Genomic DNA, 13,665 nt, shown 5'->3' with positions numbered 1-13,665 from the left:
CTTCTTAAGCTAAAAAATACATACATGCCAGTACCGGTATCTGTTGAAGCATCGTGCACCTCTATTTACAAGGTCTATGAATATGAGAATGCTTACCTTTGACTTTTAACATGTGCTTTTAGGTTTGTGCATTAGTACGGGAACTCATCGTAAGGTGCGCTGTTGATTAAATTTTGAATAAAATAATAAAATAAAAAGGGGTGCAATTCTAGTACACTTCTCCATATGAGTAAATAAATATTACTCATATGCACTGAACGGAATGCCAGAGTGCTAGAGATGAAGATTTTCTGGTACATTTGGCGTCTTCTTAACTACACTATGATCCATCTACACGAGAGTTTGTAGATGGATCTAAATCGTTAAATGACAATTTTTGGTTCTATGTTCGTTAAAGGTTTTTCTCACTGCTATTAATATCTGAGGAGTGAATAATATAAATGGATAAATCCATCAGACATATTTTTATATTAAATATTTTAAATTTCGCACTTATTTAAATCTATCAGGCTGTTACAAATTCGCTTCTCACTACAGGGATCTCGGAAACGGTAAGAGATACGAAGTAGCTGAGGGAAAGTTGCATATTCAGGGGACCAACATTAAGCCTCTAAAAAATCAAGACTAACATGATTAGTTTTCGAAATATTCGAAAAAACCGAAATTTTGGAAATTGTTTTTATTTCATATCAGTCGTTTGAGGTGAAAAAAGAACTCTCTCATGGCAACTTTTTACCCTCTATTGAATGTCATAATCAACTTCTATATATAACGTTTCGTCTCTCCAGGACCATAATCAATTTATTTTTTTTTTAAATATGACGAAATTTTAATACATTTTTTGCAAGCCTTCATGGCCCCCAATACTACTTCAGTCCGAACCAGATTCAGACGTTTTGTCTGGAAAAGTTCATCTTCAATGTGTTTGTTCAAAATTTATCTATTTTTTTTTTTAGATTTCCAAGTACTATTACCATCACACGTTACAATAAACCATTAGTGGAGTTTTAATCTCCATCACCTGGTCATACATAATTCGGCAAGTAGTTGCTGCAAAATTAAAACATTATTACAATTTCTATTTCATTATGACAAATTAATTAAAAATGCATATGAACAACCAAAACTCCGAATATTATACTTTAAAAAATTACAGTAAATGTTCAAAAACGTTTCCGGTTTGGCAAATGTTGAAAATGAAAATAAGCTTAATACTCGTATGATCGGAATTTATTATACCTCTAACCGTAACTATGAAAGAGCATGTCAGATGTATTTGTATGAATATCATGAAAAAAATTGGATTGAAATTTGTTTGAATTTTGAGCACTCGAGAAGCCTAGAAATAACTATGGGCCCTGATTAAAACACTAATAATGTTTTATTGTAACGCGTGGTGGTAATAGTTTAAATAATTAGGTGGATTTCACAGGGTCTAACAACACTTAAAGTATATGATAATTCAATAAACATAGAAATCTAAATAAAAGGTTTAGATAAATTTGGAACAAATACATTGAAGATGAATTTTTCGGGACAAATCGTCTGAATCTGGTTTGGGCTGAGGCAGTACAGTATTGGGGGTCATGAAGGCTTGCAAAATATAATTTCCAGGGTCGTATTTAAAAAATGAAGTTGATGGTGGTCCTGGAGAGACAAAATGCTAGATATAAAAATTGATTATGCCATTCGATAGAGTGCCAAAAGTTGGAGGCCTCTGATTATGCAACTTTGCCTCATTTAAGCTACTTCGTATCTCTTACCGTTTCCGAGATCTCTATAGTGAGAAGCGAATATTTCAAAAATTCCTAATTTGGTAGCTGCAATATAAAATAAAAAATCTAACATGTTTATTTTTATTTGTTTATTGATGTATTTTTATCATCGTTTTCGGATCACGGTAAAAAAAAAATAAGTTTCAGATTATTAAATCTATTGCATTTTATACCTACACTATAGAAACATCGATGGGGCCATTAGATATACAATGCAAGAGGGTCCGTCTCATTGTTGACATTGCCAAAAGTTTTAGGGCAAGTTAGGTCATTTACAGTTAGGGGACAACGCAGTCGATGTAGTTAGATCTGACATTGTTTCAAAAGGAGGCAATTTGTTAAACTATTGTAACTATTGTAATTGGGTGGTAAAAGATGTAAATGTAATAAATAAGAAATACGTAATTAGTCAGATAAAAAGTCGTCGATCGCAATGCCCTTTGGATCTTGACGGCATAAAATTAATGATAGCACATTCCACTCATAATTCATAATTGCCAGAGCTACTTAAAAATGTCAAAAATAAGAAAAAAAGGCAGATAAAAAAACTGACCTTGATTTTAAATTTCCAGATACTGGGAATTTCTGGTTTATAAATTCAAAAAGTTTATTTGGCAAATATAGTCAGAACCATAAAATGTTAATTAAATGCTACCAAAAGGTTTTTGTGCCTAGATCGTTGTATGTGTTGTGTTTGGGCAATACCTACAATGTTCGAAGAACGCTTAGATAGTGACAACTGTGAGTATTGATGATGTGCACCACACTCATACATTTGGATTTTGGAATGACCGTTATACTTCCGCTCATGCCTCCAGATTCTTCTGAAATTTAGTTTTATAGGTACAGGTATCACTTGTACATTTGAATTTCTGAAGGATTTTTGTGCATTAACTGATACATATGTGTACATTTGGATTCCCTCAGGGCCTTTGTGGAGTAACTGATGCAGTTTTAGACACAGTTTGATATTTAGTTTCGTGTACTAATTGATGCTTTTTGATATTCTGCTTATATTTAGTTTCATAGCTACATATATCACACTTGTACATTTGCACTTCCAAGGGACCTTTGTGCTTTAACTGATGATTTCTTAAACGATTCGTATATTTAGTTTCATAAGCACAATCATCACATTTGTACATTTGTACTTCTGAAGAATCTTTGTGTTTTAACTGATGCGGTTTTAGATTGCTTCTAAACTTGGTTTCAAAATTACATAGATCACATTTGTACATGTGGATCTTCGGTACATCTAACGGAGCTGCACATTTGCTTATTTCAACTCCCACATCATCATAAGTACAACTCATTTTTTGTTCGATAGCTTCGTTACATAAGTCATTCGAAGAGGAATCACTGAAAAAGTCGGAACAAATTAATCGATTTCAGAACAATTTGCATCACATTATTGACAAATTCAACTTTTGTCAGTTACAATTTTCTGTGCCATTATGACAAATTAATTGTACTATACAGGATGAGAAAGTATGCCACATAATTTTGTTGGTATTCTTTTTAGGTCTACTAAAATTTCACTGCCTCTACTATTTTAAATTAAAATTTAGGGTTACAGTTTAATAAACTGTTCAAAATTATTTTTTATATTGACGATGAAAAAAAAATTGTGCTTTAATAAAATAAGAACTGAATAATATTTAAGGAATTTATGGATTAAAATTATATTTTTTACATCCAATAAAAATATATTCAGGTTTATATTTCAAGATTAACAAATGTCAAATATCTGTAGAGGTGTATGTTTGGCTTTGTATTTATAAATATATAAAGGAATGGTATCCATGCTTAATTATCAAAATATGACCATTTTAATGTTCACCAAGTGCTATTAACACGATACCATTGTATTATACAATTAATATTAACGAATTAATTAAATTAATACTTACGTTAACAAAGACTTTTCGTGTGATAATTTATGCCTAGTCAGACTTCGTTTATGTTTTGTTTCGAAAACACATTTATCACACTTGTACATTTGAACTCTGGAGGAGTCTCGGTGTTTTACCATGTGAAATTTTAAACTATTTTTATATGGGGTCTCAAAAACACATTCGTTACATCTGAATATTCGGACATCTGAAGAACATCCATATTCTGTGGAAGAATTGTCGTGTGTCAATTGATGGTTTTCCATATCCTCCTTATACTTAGCAGTATAACCACATTCATCACACTTGTACATTTCGATTTCTGAAGGGTATTTATGCCTTAACTGATGTACTTTTAGAGCACGTCTATATTTTGTTTCAAAACCACATGTATTGCACTTGTAAGTTTGGATGTCTGAAGAGTTTCTGTGTGGTAACTGACAATATTTTAGGCGATGCTTATACTTATTTGCTTTGTGTGATAACTGATGCAGTTTTAAACCCCTTTTATATTTAGTTTCAAAACTACATGCATCACATTTGTACATTTGAATTTCCGAAGGGTCTTTGTGCAATAACTGATGCACTTTTAGACCATTCTTGTATCTAGTTTCATAAGTGCAAACATCACATTTGTAGACTTGGATCTGCGAAGGGTCCTTGTGTAATAAATGATGCAATTTTAAGCCCCTCTTATATTTACTTTCAAAACCACATATATCACATTTGAACATTTGGATTTCCGAAGGATCTTTGTGCAGTAACTGATGCACTTTTAGACCACTCTTATACCTAGTTTCGTAAGTACAAACATCACATTTGTACATTTGGATTTCCCACTGGTCCTTGTGTGATAACTGATGTACTTTTAGGTGACCTTTATATTTAGTTTCATAACTACATGTATCACATTTGTACGTTTTAGTTTCTGAAAGGTATTTGCTTAGTAACTGGCACTGGGCGGAACTTTTCTTATGATGTATAAGTTCCCGAGCAGCTTCCTGTTTGAGACAACTGTTAAACTCATTTTTGTATTCATTCTTATATAATGGAATATCTAATCGAGCTTCGTCCATGATTATTTGACCATCTTCTGCCTCACATTTTTGCATAGCACTGAAAAGATTACAATTGCTAACAATGGCTTATAAAATGGCAATAAAAAATATATATATCATCATGTTTATGACACAAATATGCTCAGTAACGCGTGAATGTGAAAATTCAGTCAGGAAAAATAATGGCTGCGGTGAACATATTAAACATTTTATACAGGATGGCTGCCAAGGCACCTAAGATACTTCGTGTATGAATTCTATGACTAATTTTAAGCAAAAATGACTCTATTGACTTTTCCCGAATTTCCACCAGGTCTTGAAATATCGGGGTTTGAAGTTGCCAGGTCAAATGGGTAGTTTGCTAAAGTGTAAATTACATTGTGACTATGCAATTTACTAATTAGCAACTTGGCTGAGATTAGAAAAAAATTGTTGATTGTCGGTTCGTTAATTCTCATCATTGACAATTGAGAAGAAGCTCCGTAAATGTTTGGGCTGGCATAATTAATAATGAAGTCATCGGTGGCCACATTGAGTGGCTCTAATCATTACAGTCATCATACTTTTATTAAAATAAGCCACATTTTTTGTCTAACCTCCTAGTCGCAACAATATAATTTAATCTTTAGCAATTACTCCTACGACCTGTCAACTTCAAATCCTGATATTTCAAGAACCATTAGGAATTCAGGAAAAGTGAATAGAATCATCATTTTTGAGTAAAATTAGTCATAGAATACATATACAAACTACCTCGAAAACCTCGGTGGCCACCCTGTGTAATTATATTACTGAAAAATGCACTAGAGGAAAAATAAATTAAAGCAACGCTACGGAAATTAATATCTAACTGTAAATGGATTGTAGTATACAGATTTTCATATCTCGTCATAAATGAATTATAAAATAACCAGTCTACTAAATTTTATTGCTTTTACAAAAATAAAAGAAAATTACAACTACTTTTCTTAAAGTTCCTGTAATTTACTGATACAGTTTATTTATAACTATATTTTTATCTAAATTTGTAAACTTTCTTACCTTTCCCATTCCTCTTCTTCAGATTTTATGTCAATTTCATCACTTTCAATATGCATCTCATCTGTTTTGAGCTCTTTTTCAACTTTAACTAACCCCTCCTTAATCTGTTCATCTTCAAATTTTACTCGATCGTTTTCGCTTTTAATAAATATGTCATTATGCTTGAAATCTGAGATACTGCCGTCATCTATATTATAAATTTTTAACCGAACATCCAAACAGGCCCTTATAAAAGTATCGTGAATGCTTAGCGAATCAAAACATTGCCTACAAACGACAGGATCTTCGGTGACATCAAAATTCTACAACACAAGAGTTTGTAAAAATATTGGTAAGTTTTTGAGCTTTGGAATGTGCACAAATTGGATATTTACCACATCTGGGAGGCATCTGTGAATCATATCAAGGGTCACATCATAAAATTGCACACATCCTTCATTACATAATTGTAAACATAATCGACATATTTTCTGATCATCTTCCATTTTTACCAACGAATCGTTCTCATGCTCTTTTAAATAAACTTCTCTTAAGTCGACGAAGGACACTTCGGGGTTAACATAAGAAACAATATTGTCCTCAACGTAGAGACAAGTGGATTTAAAGTTAAATGCAGAGTACAGTTTAACAGAACAGGTAGAACACATGTCATGTTTGTAGTTATTGTCCAAGACCTGAAATATTTTTTATCATCAAATTGTTTGACTAGTAATTCTAATATACATGTGTTACTCTGAATCACTATGAAGTTAAACACTCTTAGCTTAAAATATTCAAAAGTAATAGTTTTAAATGAACAGCTTACCAGATTTTGTGATATGGTCTTTAAAATTTCTCTTGTGGATTCGTCTACCGGTGTATAATTTTGATTGCTCACAGTATTAATGCAAAGGCTGCAAAAGATTCCTTTAGAATCGTCCATTAATATATGATTTATCTATTCGATTATTTTAAAAACCATATTCCAAATATAATTTATAACCTGTATTTAATTGTCATAAACAATAAACATAGACCTATGGTTATAAATATGTTTGGATTGGACTGACAGGCAAGTTTTTTTTCCCAAATAGAATAGACATAAACTCCGCCCCTTAGGAACGGGCAATAATTTCTCGTGAACTGGATTTAAAATCCAATTTAAAGTGACAATTTTTAAGTATTATATCATACTTAACTAACCTGACGTGCATAAATCTTCTATTTCCAAAATTTCGTATATACGCTTAGTATACAAATTCCGCCCAACAGTCAGAGTTTGCATTGTTACATTATAGCTTTGTTTGGGGAACAACCCAAATCAACTGTTTCCAACAGACACAGACGTATGCAGACTCCAGTATAATGCTTATGGAGGGTGTTTGTAAATAAGTGCGAAATTTTATAAGGGGTGGTTGCCGAAGTTATTTTGTGAAAAAAAGTTCATATAAACATTAAACGTAGGTCGAAATATACTTCGTTTCCGAGATACAGAGTATTTCAATTTTTTTTTATTATTAATTATTTCAAAGAATTTTAAAGATATTAACTCGAAATTTGATGGTTATTGTATTTTATTTAGAAATATTGACAGCAACCTACTAGATAATGTATAAATGGAAATTAAAAATACACAACTTGCAATAAAACATGTTTTATTTTTTCTCAAAAATGGTGCATCCTCCGAAAAAATTGAAGAGACCATTTTCATTCAGAATTGATGGCAGATTCCTAAAAAATATCAAAACGAGAAAAAATATGTGGCGTACCATTTTTTCCTATTAAAAAAGGTTGTGGCATTCTGGTATGAACGCCACTGGTGCAAGCAGAAATATTCGGATCATCAATTTTGAGTAAATATTTTTAAAACTTCGACATAATTATAAAATAAAAATAAATAAAAAATTATAATTTATCAGTCTGTGTCGGAAACGAGGCATATTTCTACCTACGTTCCCAAAATAACTTCGGCAACCACCCCCTAAAATATTTAGCACTTATTTACAAACACCCTGTATAAATCGTTCCTAGGCGCACATGCGGCCTATTCAATAATAATATACCGCCCCATTCACCGACTTCTGGGCTAATCCTTGCAAATACAATGAGGGGTAAAGATATGGACTGAACAAATTATAGAATGTATGGGCGTAGCTACAATTTTTGCTTGGGGTAGGCCCAGCGCTGCGAGCACTTTGAATGCCTCTTAAAAAAAAAATTTAAAATAAAAAAAGCTCTCGCAATCAGCGACTTCCCATTATTTGAACACGCAGTCACCGACTTACGTGATATGACTAGATCTTTTTTTCTGGAGTAGGCACCAGGTTTTCTAGAGTGGGCCATGCACAGTCTCGCCACCTCCCCCCCCCCTAGCTACGCCCATGTAAAAATGTAATAGTAAAACGCACCAATCATTTAATAATTTTATTGAAAAACAGAAAACATATTTTTTTATTACAAATGTTATAAATTAACAAGTTTATGTTCTTTTATGAAGATATCTTTAGTGTCTATTTAAAAACTTATTGGGAATTGGGAGTAAAGTTCCCCAATGTACCATTTAATGAAACCAAATACCTAATTGTTAGAAAATAAATTACACAAATGCATTTAAATAATTACCACTAGCCAGCAGCGGATTATCCAAAAGGCAGATGAAGTAGTTGCTTTGGGTCTTGAAGAATCGGGGACCTCGAAATTAATTTAAGATTTATTTAAATATGTTATATTGTGTTTTGTTTTTGTTACTCTAATATGGCAAGCTTCAGAATTTGCAAGTGCCACCACAACCAAAATAGTTCACAAAAATTCCCCTCTCAGTATATACAGGGTGATTCACAACTTATCCAAAAAAATTTGGGAATAGATGCAGCATGAGAAATGGAATTAATATCGTAAATAAAAAAATTTGTAAAATCCTTATAGTTTCCGAGAAAAAAAATATTAAAGTTACAGGACATTCAACCACTACATAGCTGGACAACTGTAGTCTCTAGCGTCATTCGCCAACTGGCCTCAGCGACTCGGAATACTGAATTCGGATTTTGCAATCGTCGTTGCGATATTTACTTGTTATCTGTGGTGATTACAACAGGTTTTTAGTAGTTAGTGTCAAAAATGGGTAGTTTGTGTCAAAAATGGTTTGCATGTACTCGGAGTTGATGGATATCATTTTAATTTATGGTGAAGCATTTGTGTTATGGTGAAACAAGACATTTGTGTTAGTTCCTAGAAACTGAGTACAACGGACCCAAATGTGTTTACACATTGGTGGATAAAATTTTGAACAATTGTTGTAACATTGGGTATGTCAAATGATTTTATTATTTAAAAACACAAATTAATTTTATTAATTAATAAAGGCAAAAGCAGTTGAATTTGCCCATATAAAATAGGTGCGATAAAATTCTATTTACATATTTCTTTCATTGCGAAAGTTTATGTTCGTTTTTAATCACACCGCCATGTCGGTCGCATTGTACTAGGTCAGGTCTTACAGTGGACCAGTTTCCAGTGCCGTGCAGAAGTGTATTTTTAAATCATTTTCGAACTGACCTTTTTGATTTTTTCTTTACAAAATTGTATTTGTAAGGGTCCCCTGTACATCCAGAATTTTTTTTTAGATAAGTTCTGAATCACCCTGAATAACTACAATTTTATTATATATTCGATATTGATTTATGTATTTAAAAATATTCTCATTTTATTTTGGTTTTTTAAATATATTTTGCTATGTACAAAACACATTCCAGTGAAATTAAAATAAATTAAGAAAGTTCTTGTAAATTTAGTTAATGTAGTGTTTTCATTAAGAAAACCGCAAATCTACATTTTCATTTTCTTCCAGAAACGAAAATTGGAGTTTTGACTCGTGAAAAAAATGTCATTAGCAGGAAAAATATTATTAATTAGATTTTATTTTTCAGAAAAATGTTAACGGGAAAAATGATAGATAGATGTCGATAATTTCAAGTTGATCTGATTCATTTTAGTCGATGATAGGGACGGTGAAATTATTGATGAATAAATGTTTGAAGATATAATACCGTTATTTCCATGATTCACCGAATGTGAACAAATAAATGTAAAAGATATATATTTTTTGTAGTTCCAACAATACAAAATATTAACTGCAATAATCACACTGCACAATAAATTAAATTAATTTTTTTTTACTGTTCCCTAGATTATTCAAATAGACTCCATAATCTGTGGTTCTACGAGGCAGATCCACAAAATAAGAGTACCGAGACTCCTCTGTGGTTTTTGATTTCAACAAAGTTGGCAACATGCATTCAAGGCCAAGGTGTTGAGAATAGAATGTGCACTCATTTGTCTCAGTCAAACGAGATGGCGAACAAGATCAAAGAAATTCTTCATGGTGACCATCAATTGACACTTTGCCAAGATGAGCCCAGTGTTTCTACAAATCTACGGATCCCTTTTGCATGAAATGATTACTGAAACACTTGGTTACCAAAACAGCTCACCGATCAACACAAAGTCAACAGAATTGCGTCTTCATGGGAATTTCTCGAGCGTTTTCGAACTTGACGTGGTTAAATTTATTTTAACCAATAAAAGTCTTCATTATTATTTTCCAACTTTCAACTAATTCAAATTGATCGATCGATCACCAAAAAATTGTATATAATTGCCTGTGCACACTTACGCTACCGAAGAGTCTTTGTGCGTTAACCGATGTTTAGGTAAACTACGCTTATGTCTAGTTTGGAAGACGCATTTATCGCACTTGTGCATCTGCACTTTCGAGGGATCCCGGTGTTTCAAGATATGATTCCTTAAGCTCTGTTTATAAGTGCTCTCGAAGACACATTCGTTACATCTGTATACTTGAACTTGTGTAGGATATATAGACGGATTACATAAAGGATACTGTTTACCGACAGTGCTGTTGAGCGTATCACCTTCCCAAGTTTGTGCCGTGGAAGGGTTCTCGTGCAGCTGTAGGTGACTTTTGATATTGTCCCTGTACTTAGTTTTAAAGTTACATTTGCCGCACGTGTACATTTGGACTTCCGAAGGGTCTTTGTGTATCAGCTGATGTACTTTTAGAGCACGCTTGTATTTAGTTTCAAAGCTGCACGTATCGCACTTGTGCATTTGGATTTCTGAGGGGTCTTTGTGGAGTAACTGATGATACTTTAGACGGTGCTTGTGTTTAGTTTGAAAGGTGCAAGTATCACAATGGTATACTCTGATTTCTGAAGAATCCTTGTGTGTTAACTGATGCAATTTTAGGTTCCTTTTAAACTTACTCTCGTAAGTACATGCGTCGCACTTGTACATTTGGATTTCAGAAGAATCTTTGTGTGTTAACTGATGTGGCTTTAGATGTTTCTTATATTTAGTTTCGTAGGTACAAGTATCACACTTGTACATTTGGATTTCCGAGGTGTCTTTGTGCGTTAACTGGTGATTTTTCAGATCACACCTACGTTTACTTTCATAATTGCACGTATCACATTTGTACATTTGGATTTCTGAAGGGTCTTTGTGAGATAACTGATGCCTCCTCAAATCGCCCCTATATTTGGTTACATAATCACACGTATTACATTTGTACGTTCGTGCTTTAGAAAGATCTCGGAGTATTAAGTTATGGGATTTGGAACTTTTCTTGCGATGTGTAAGTCCCGGAGCGGCTTCCTGTTCTAGACCACTGTTACATTCGTTTTTATAATCACTATTATACGACGGCGCATTAAATGGAACATTGGGTTTGCTTACTTGGACTTCCCTATCACACACATCTATATCTTCATTCTCTATTTTTGCTATGTCATAAGTGGTCTTCATTTTATTTTTGATTGCTTCATTATGTACGTCATACAAAGAGTAATTACTGAAAAAAAATTAAATTGTTCATAATAGAATTTTATGGATGGAACATATAGGCTAAAGATAGAGGGTCATTCGGTTGCCTATTTTTTTAAGAATGTAGGCATTTTAGAACTATTTATTGCTATCATCAGAGAGTAAAATCCTAAATACAAATATTGCCTGTATTGTGATAGGTGCTCGACAGTTGCACAATGAAATCAATTAGAAAAGCAAATCATATTTTTGCTATTTTGCGTCGATAAATTGAAAGTTTGCCAAGTCATGTGTCAAGAAAATTATTTACAACACCTCTTATCTTTTTGTTTCATACTGAAGATTAAATCCAACTATAATACACTGTACTACTTTAAAAATAATTGGTTTTAAGAGTGAATTAAAATTAAATTATGCAGTAGCCTTAACCTAATTTTTAATTTCATAGTAACCAAAACCCTAAGATATAGAAAAATTGAAAAATCAGAAAAAATGTACAATTTCCTGTTACTTTTTGACCAAACCCTGTTTATCTCAATTTTTCTCAACTTTCTCACCTTTCCCATTCCTCCTTTTCAAATTTTATATTAATTTCTTCAGTTTCGATCAGCGCTTCATCCATCTCCAGATAGTTTTCATTTTTAATTAACCCCTCCTTCATCTGTTCTAATTTTATTTCATTGTTTTCTCTTTTGATATGCTCGAAACCTTTAAGAGTGTCGTCACATCTGTTATAAATTTTTGATTGAACATCCAAACAAGTCCTTATGAAGGCATCGTGGATGTTTAGTTTATCAAAGCACTGCCTACAAATGACGGGATCTTCAGTGATACCAAAATTCTACAATACAAGAGTTCATAAAGGTAGTGGTATTGATTTTTAGAATGAGCATAAAATGGTAATTACCATATCCGGGAGGCATCTACGAATCACCTCTAACTTCACTTCATAAAACGATATAAATCCTCCTTCGCTAACTAACTGCAAACATAATCGATATATTTTCTGATCATTTTCCATGTTTACCGATGGCTTGTTTTCCTGATCTTTTAAATAAACTTCTCTCAAGTCGACGAAGGTCAGTGTGGGATTAACGTAAGAAACAATCTTGTCCTCAACGTAGAGACATGTAGATTTAAAGTCAAATGCAGAGTACAGTTTATAAGAACAGGTAGAACACATGACATTTTTATAGTTGTCCAACCCCTGAAATATTTTTATTTAAAACTGTTTGACGACTAATACTAATATAAATATGTTACTCTGACTCACTTTGAGGTTGAGCGATCTTAATAATCTTATCTTACAGTATTAAAAAATAAATAGGGACTTAAACAAACTTACCAATTTCAGTGAAACAGTCTTCAAAATTTCTCTTGTTGATTCCTCTATTACTGTAAAATTTTCGTTACTCACAGTACTGATGCAGAGTTTGCAAAATATACCTTTACAAATTTCCATTTATGAATTAATTTTTTCTTCTTAAGTATTCTACCTAAATATAATATAGTTAACAACAATAACCTATATTTAATTTGTCATTTTGTGGTTAGTCGCGTTCAGAAAACTGACCAGTTATTAGCCCTGTTCGATGTTATTGCACTTTTTGCATCATGTAAAACTCATGCTGAACAGTATAACTAGAGTATACAGCGTCTTTTACTTTTTAGTATTTCTGCATATTCTGAGAATATTTCCATTCTTTAAGATTCGAGAAATCAAAAACGTTGTTAATTTTCGATTATAACACAGATTAACTATGAGCAGAATAGTAACTCAAAGTTTGATCAATCTCAGAGGATATTCTGAGAATATTTCCATTCACAGATCAAAGTTCCTTTCGATTTGGCAATAATAGTAACTATTAGTAGCTAATAGCAACTTAGAGTTACCCTGAACTGATATTAGTTGCTTATATGTACATACTAATTTTGCCAAAACGAAAGCCCCCTTAGAGGTGCTTTCGTTTTGACAATAATAGTTCAGTAAACTCCATCGATACAGAGGGCAAGTTCGGAATTAACATCTAGATGCTTTGGATGTTTTTGTTTTATGTCCTTTTTTAATTGTTAGCAGATGAA

At 32.5% G+C, this 13,665-nt stretch overlaps 2 protein-coding genes across 2 annotated transcripts; both read right to left on the bottom strand.

Moving 5' to 3' along the window:
- Positions 1 to 2,698: 2,698 nt before the first annotated feature.
- LOC108915905 (zinc finger protein 708-like) lies at positions 2,699 to 6,749 on the bottom strand. The gene is made up of 5 exons (XM_018722057.1): positions 6,572 to 6,749; positions 6,141 to 6,440; positions 5,767 to 6,068; positions 3,686 to 4,783; positions 2,699 to 3,134 (listed from the first exon to the last, which is right to left on the bottom strand). The coding sequence occupies exons 1-5, from the start codon at positions 6,686 to 6,688 to the stop codon at positions 2,699 to 2,701; spliced, it is 2,253 nt and encodes a 750-aa protein (XP_018577573.1). The 5' UTR covers positions 6,689 to 6,749.
- A 2,795-nt stretch (positions 6,750 to 9,544) lies between these two features.
- On the bottom strand, positions 9,545 to 13,069 carry LOC108915909 (zinc finger protein 233-like). The gene is made up of 4 exons (XM_018722061.1): positions 12,929 to 13,069; positions 12,491 to 12,790; positions 12,141 to 12,424; positions 9,545 to 11,611 (listed from the first exon to the last, which is right to left on the bottom strand). Exons 1-4 carry the CDS (start codon positions 13,043 to 13,045, stop codon positions 10,414 to 10,416), a joined length of 1,899 nt encoding a protein of 632 aa, XP_018577577.1. The 5' UTR covers positions 13,046 to 13,069; the 3' UTR covers positions 9,545 to 10,413.
- Positions 13,070 to 13,665: the final 596 nt, after the last annotated feature.

The sequence above is a fragment of the Anoplophora glabripennis genome, unplaced genomic scaffold (genome assembly GCF_000390285.2).
Source record: "Anoplophora glabripennis isolate ALB-LARVAE unplaced genomic scaffold, Agla_2.0 scaffold1288, whole genome shotgun sequence".
Classification (NCBI taxonomy): domain Eukaryota; kingdom Metazoa; phylum Arthropoda; class Insecta; order Coleoptera; family Cerambycidae; genus Anoplophora; species Anoplophora glabripennis.
This window is presented reverse-complemented; position numbering and strand designations above follow the sequence as displayed.

Bases quoted from the DNA above. Each gene is read 5' to 3' on its own strand.
- LOC108915905 (XM_018722057.1), bottom strand. From the start codon at position 6,688: ATGGACGATTCTAAAGGAATCTTTTGCAGCCTTTGCATTAATACTGTG. The intron at 6,441-6,571 runs GTAAGCTGTTCA...AAAATATTTCAG, and splicing joins AGACCATATCACAAAATCTG to GTCTTGGACAATAACTACAA. The intron at 3,135-3,685 runs GTAAGTATTAAT...CGACTTTTTCAG, and splicing joins CACGAAAAGTCTTTGTTAAC to TGATTCCTCTTCGAATGACT.
- LOC108915909 (XM_018722061.1), bottom strand. From the start codon at position 13,045: ATGGAAATTTGTAAAGGTATATTTTGCAAACTCTGCATCAGTACTGTG. The intron at 12,425-12,490 runs GTAATTACCATT...CTTGTATTGTAG, and splicing joins GTAGATGCCTCCCGGATATG to AATTTTGGTATCACTGAAGA. The intron at 11,612-12,140 runs GTGAGAAAGTTG...ATTTTTTTTCAG, and splicing joins GAAAAGGAGGAATGGGAAAG to TAATTACTCTTTGTATGACG.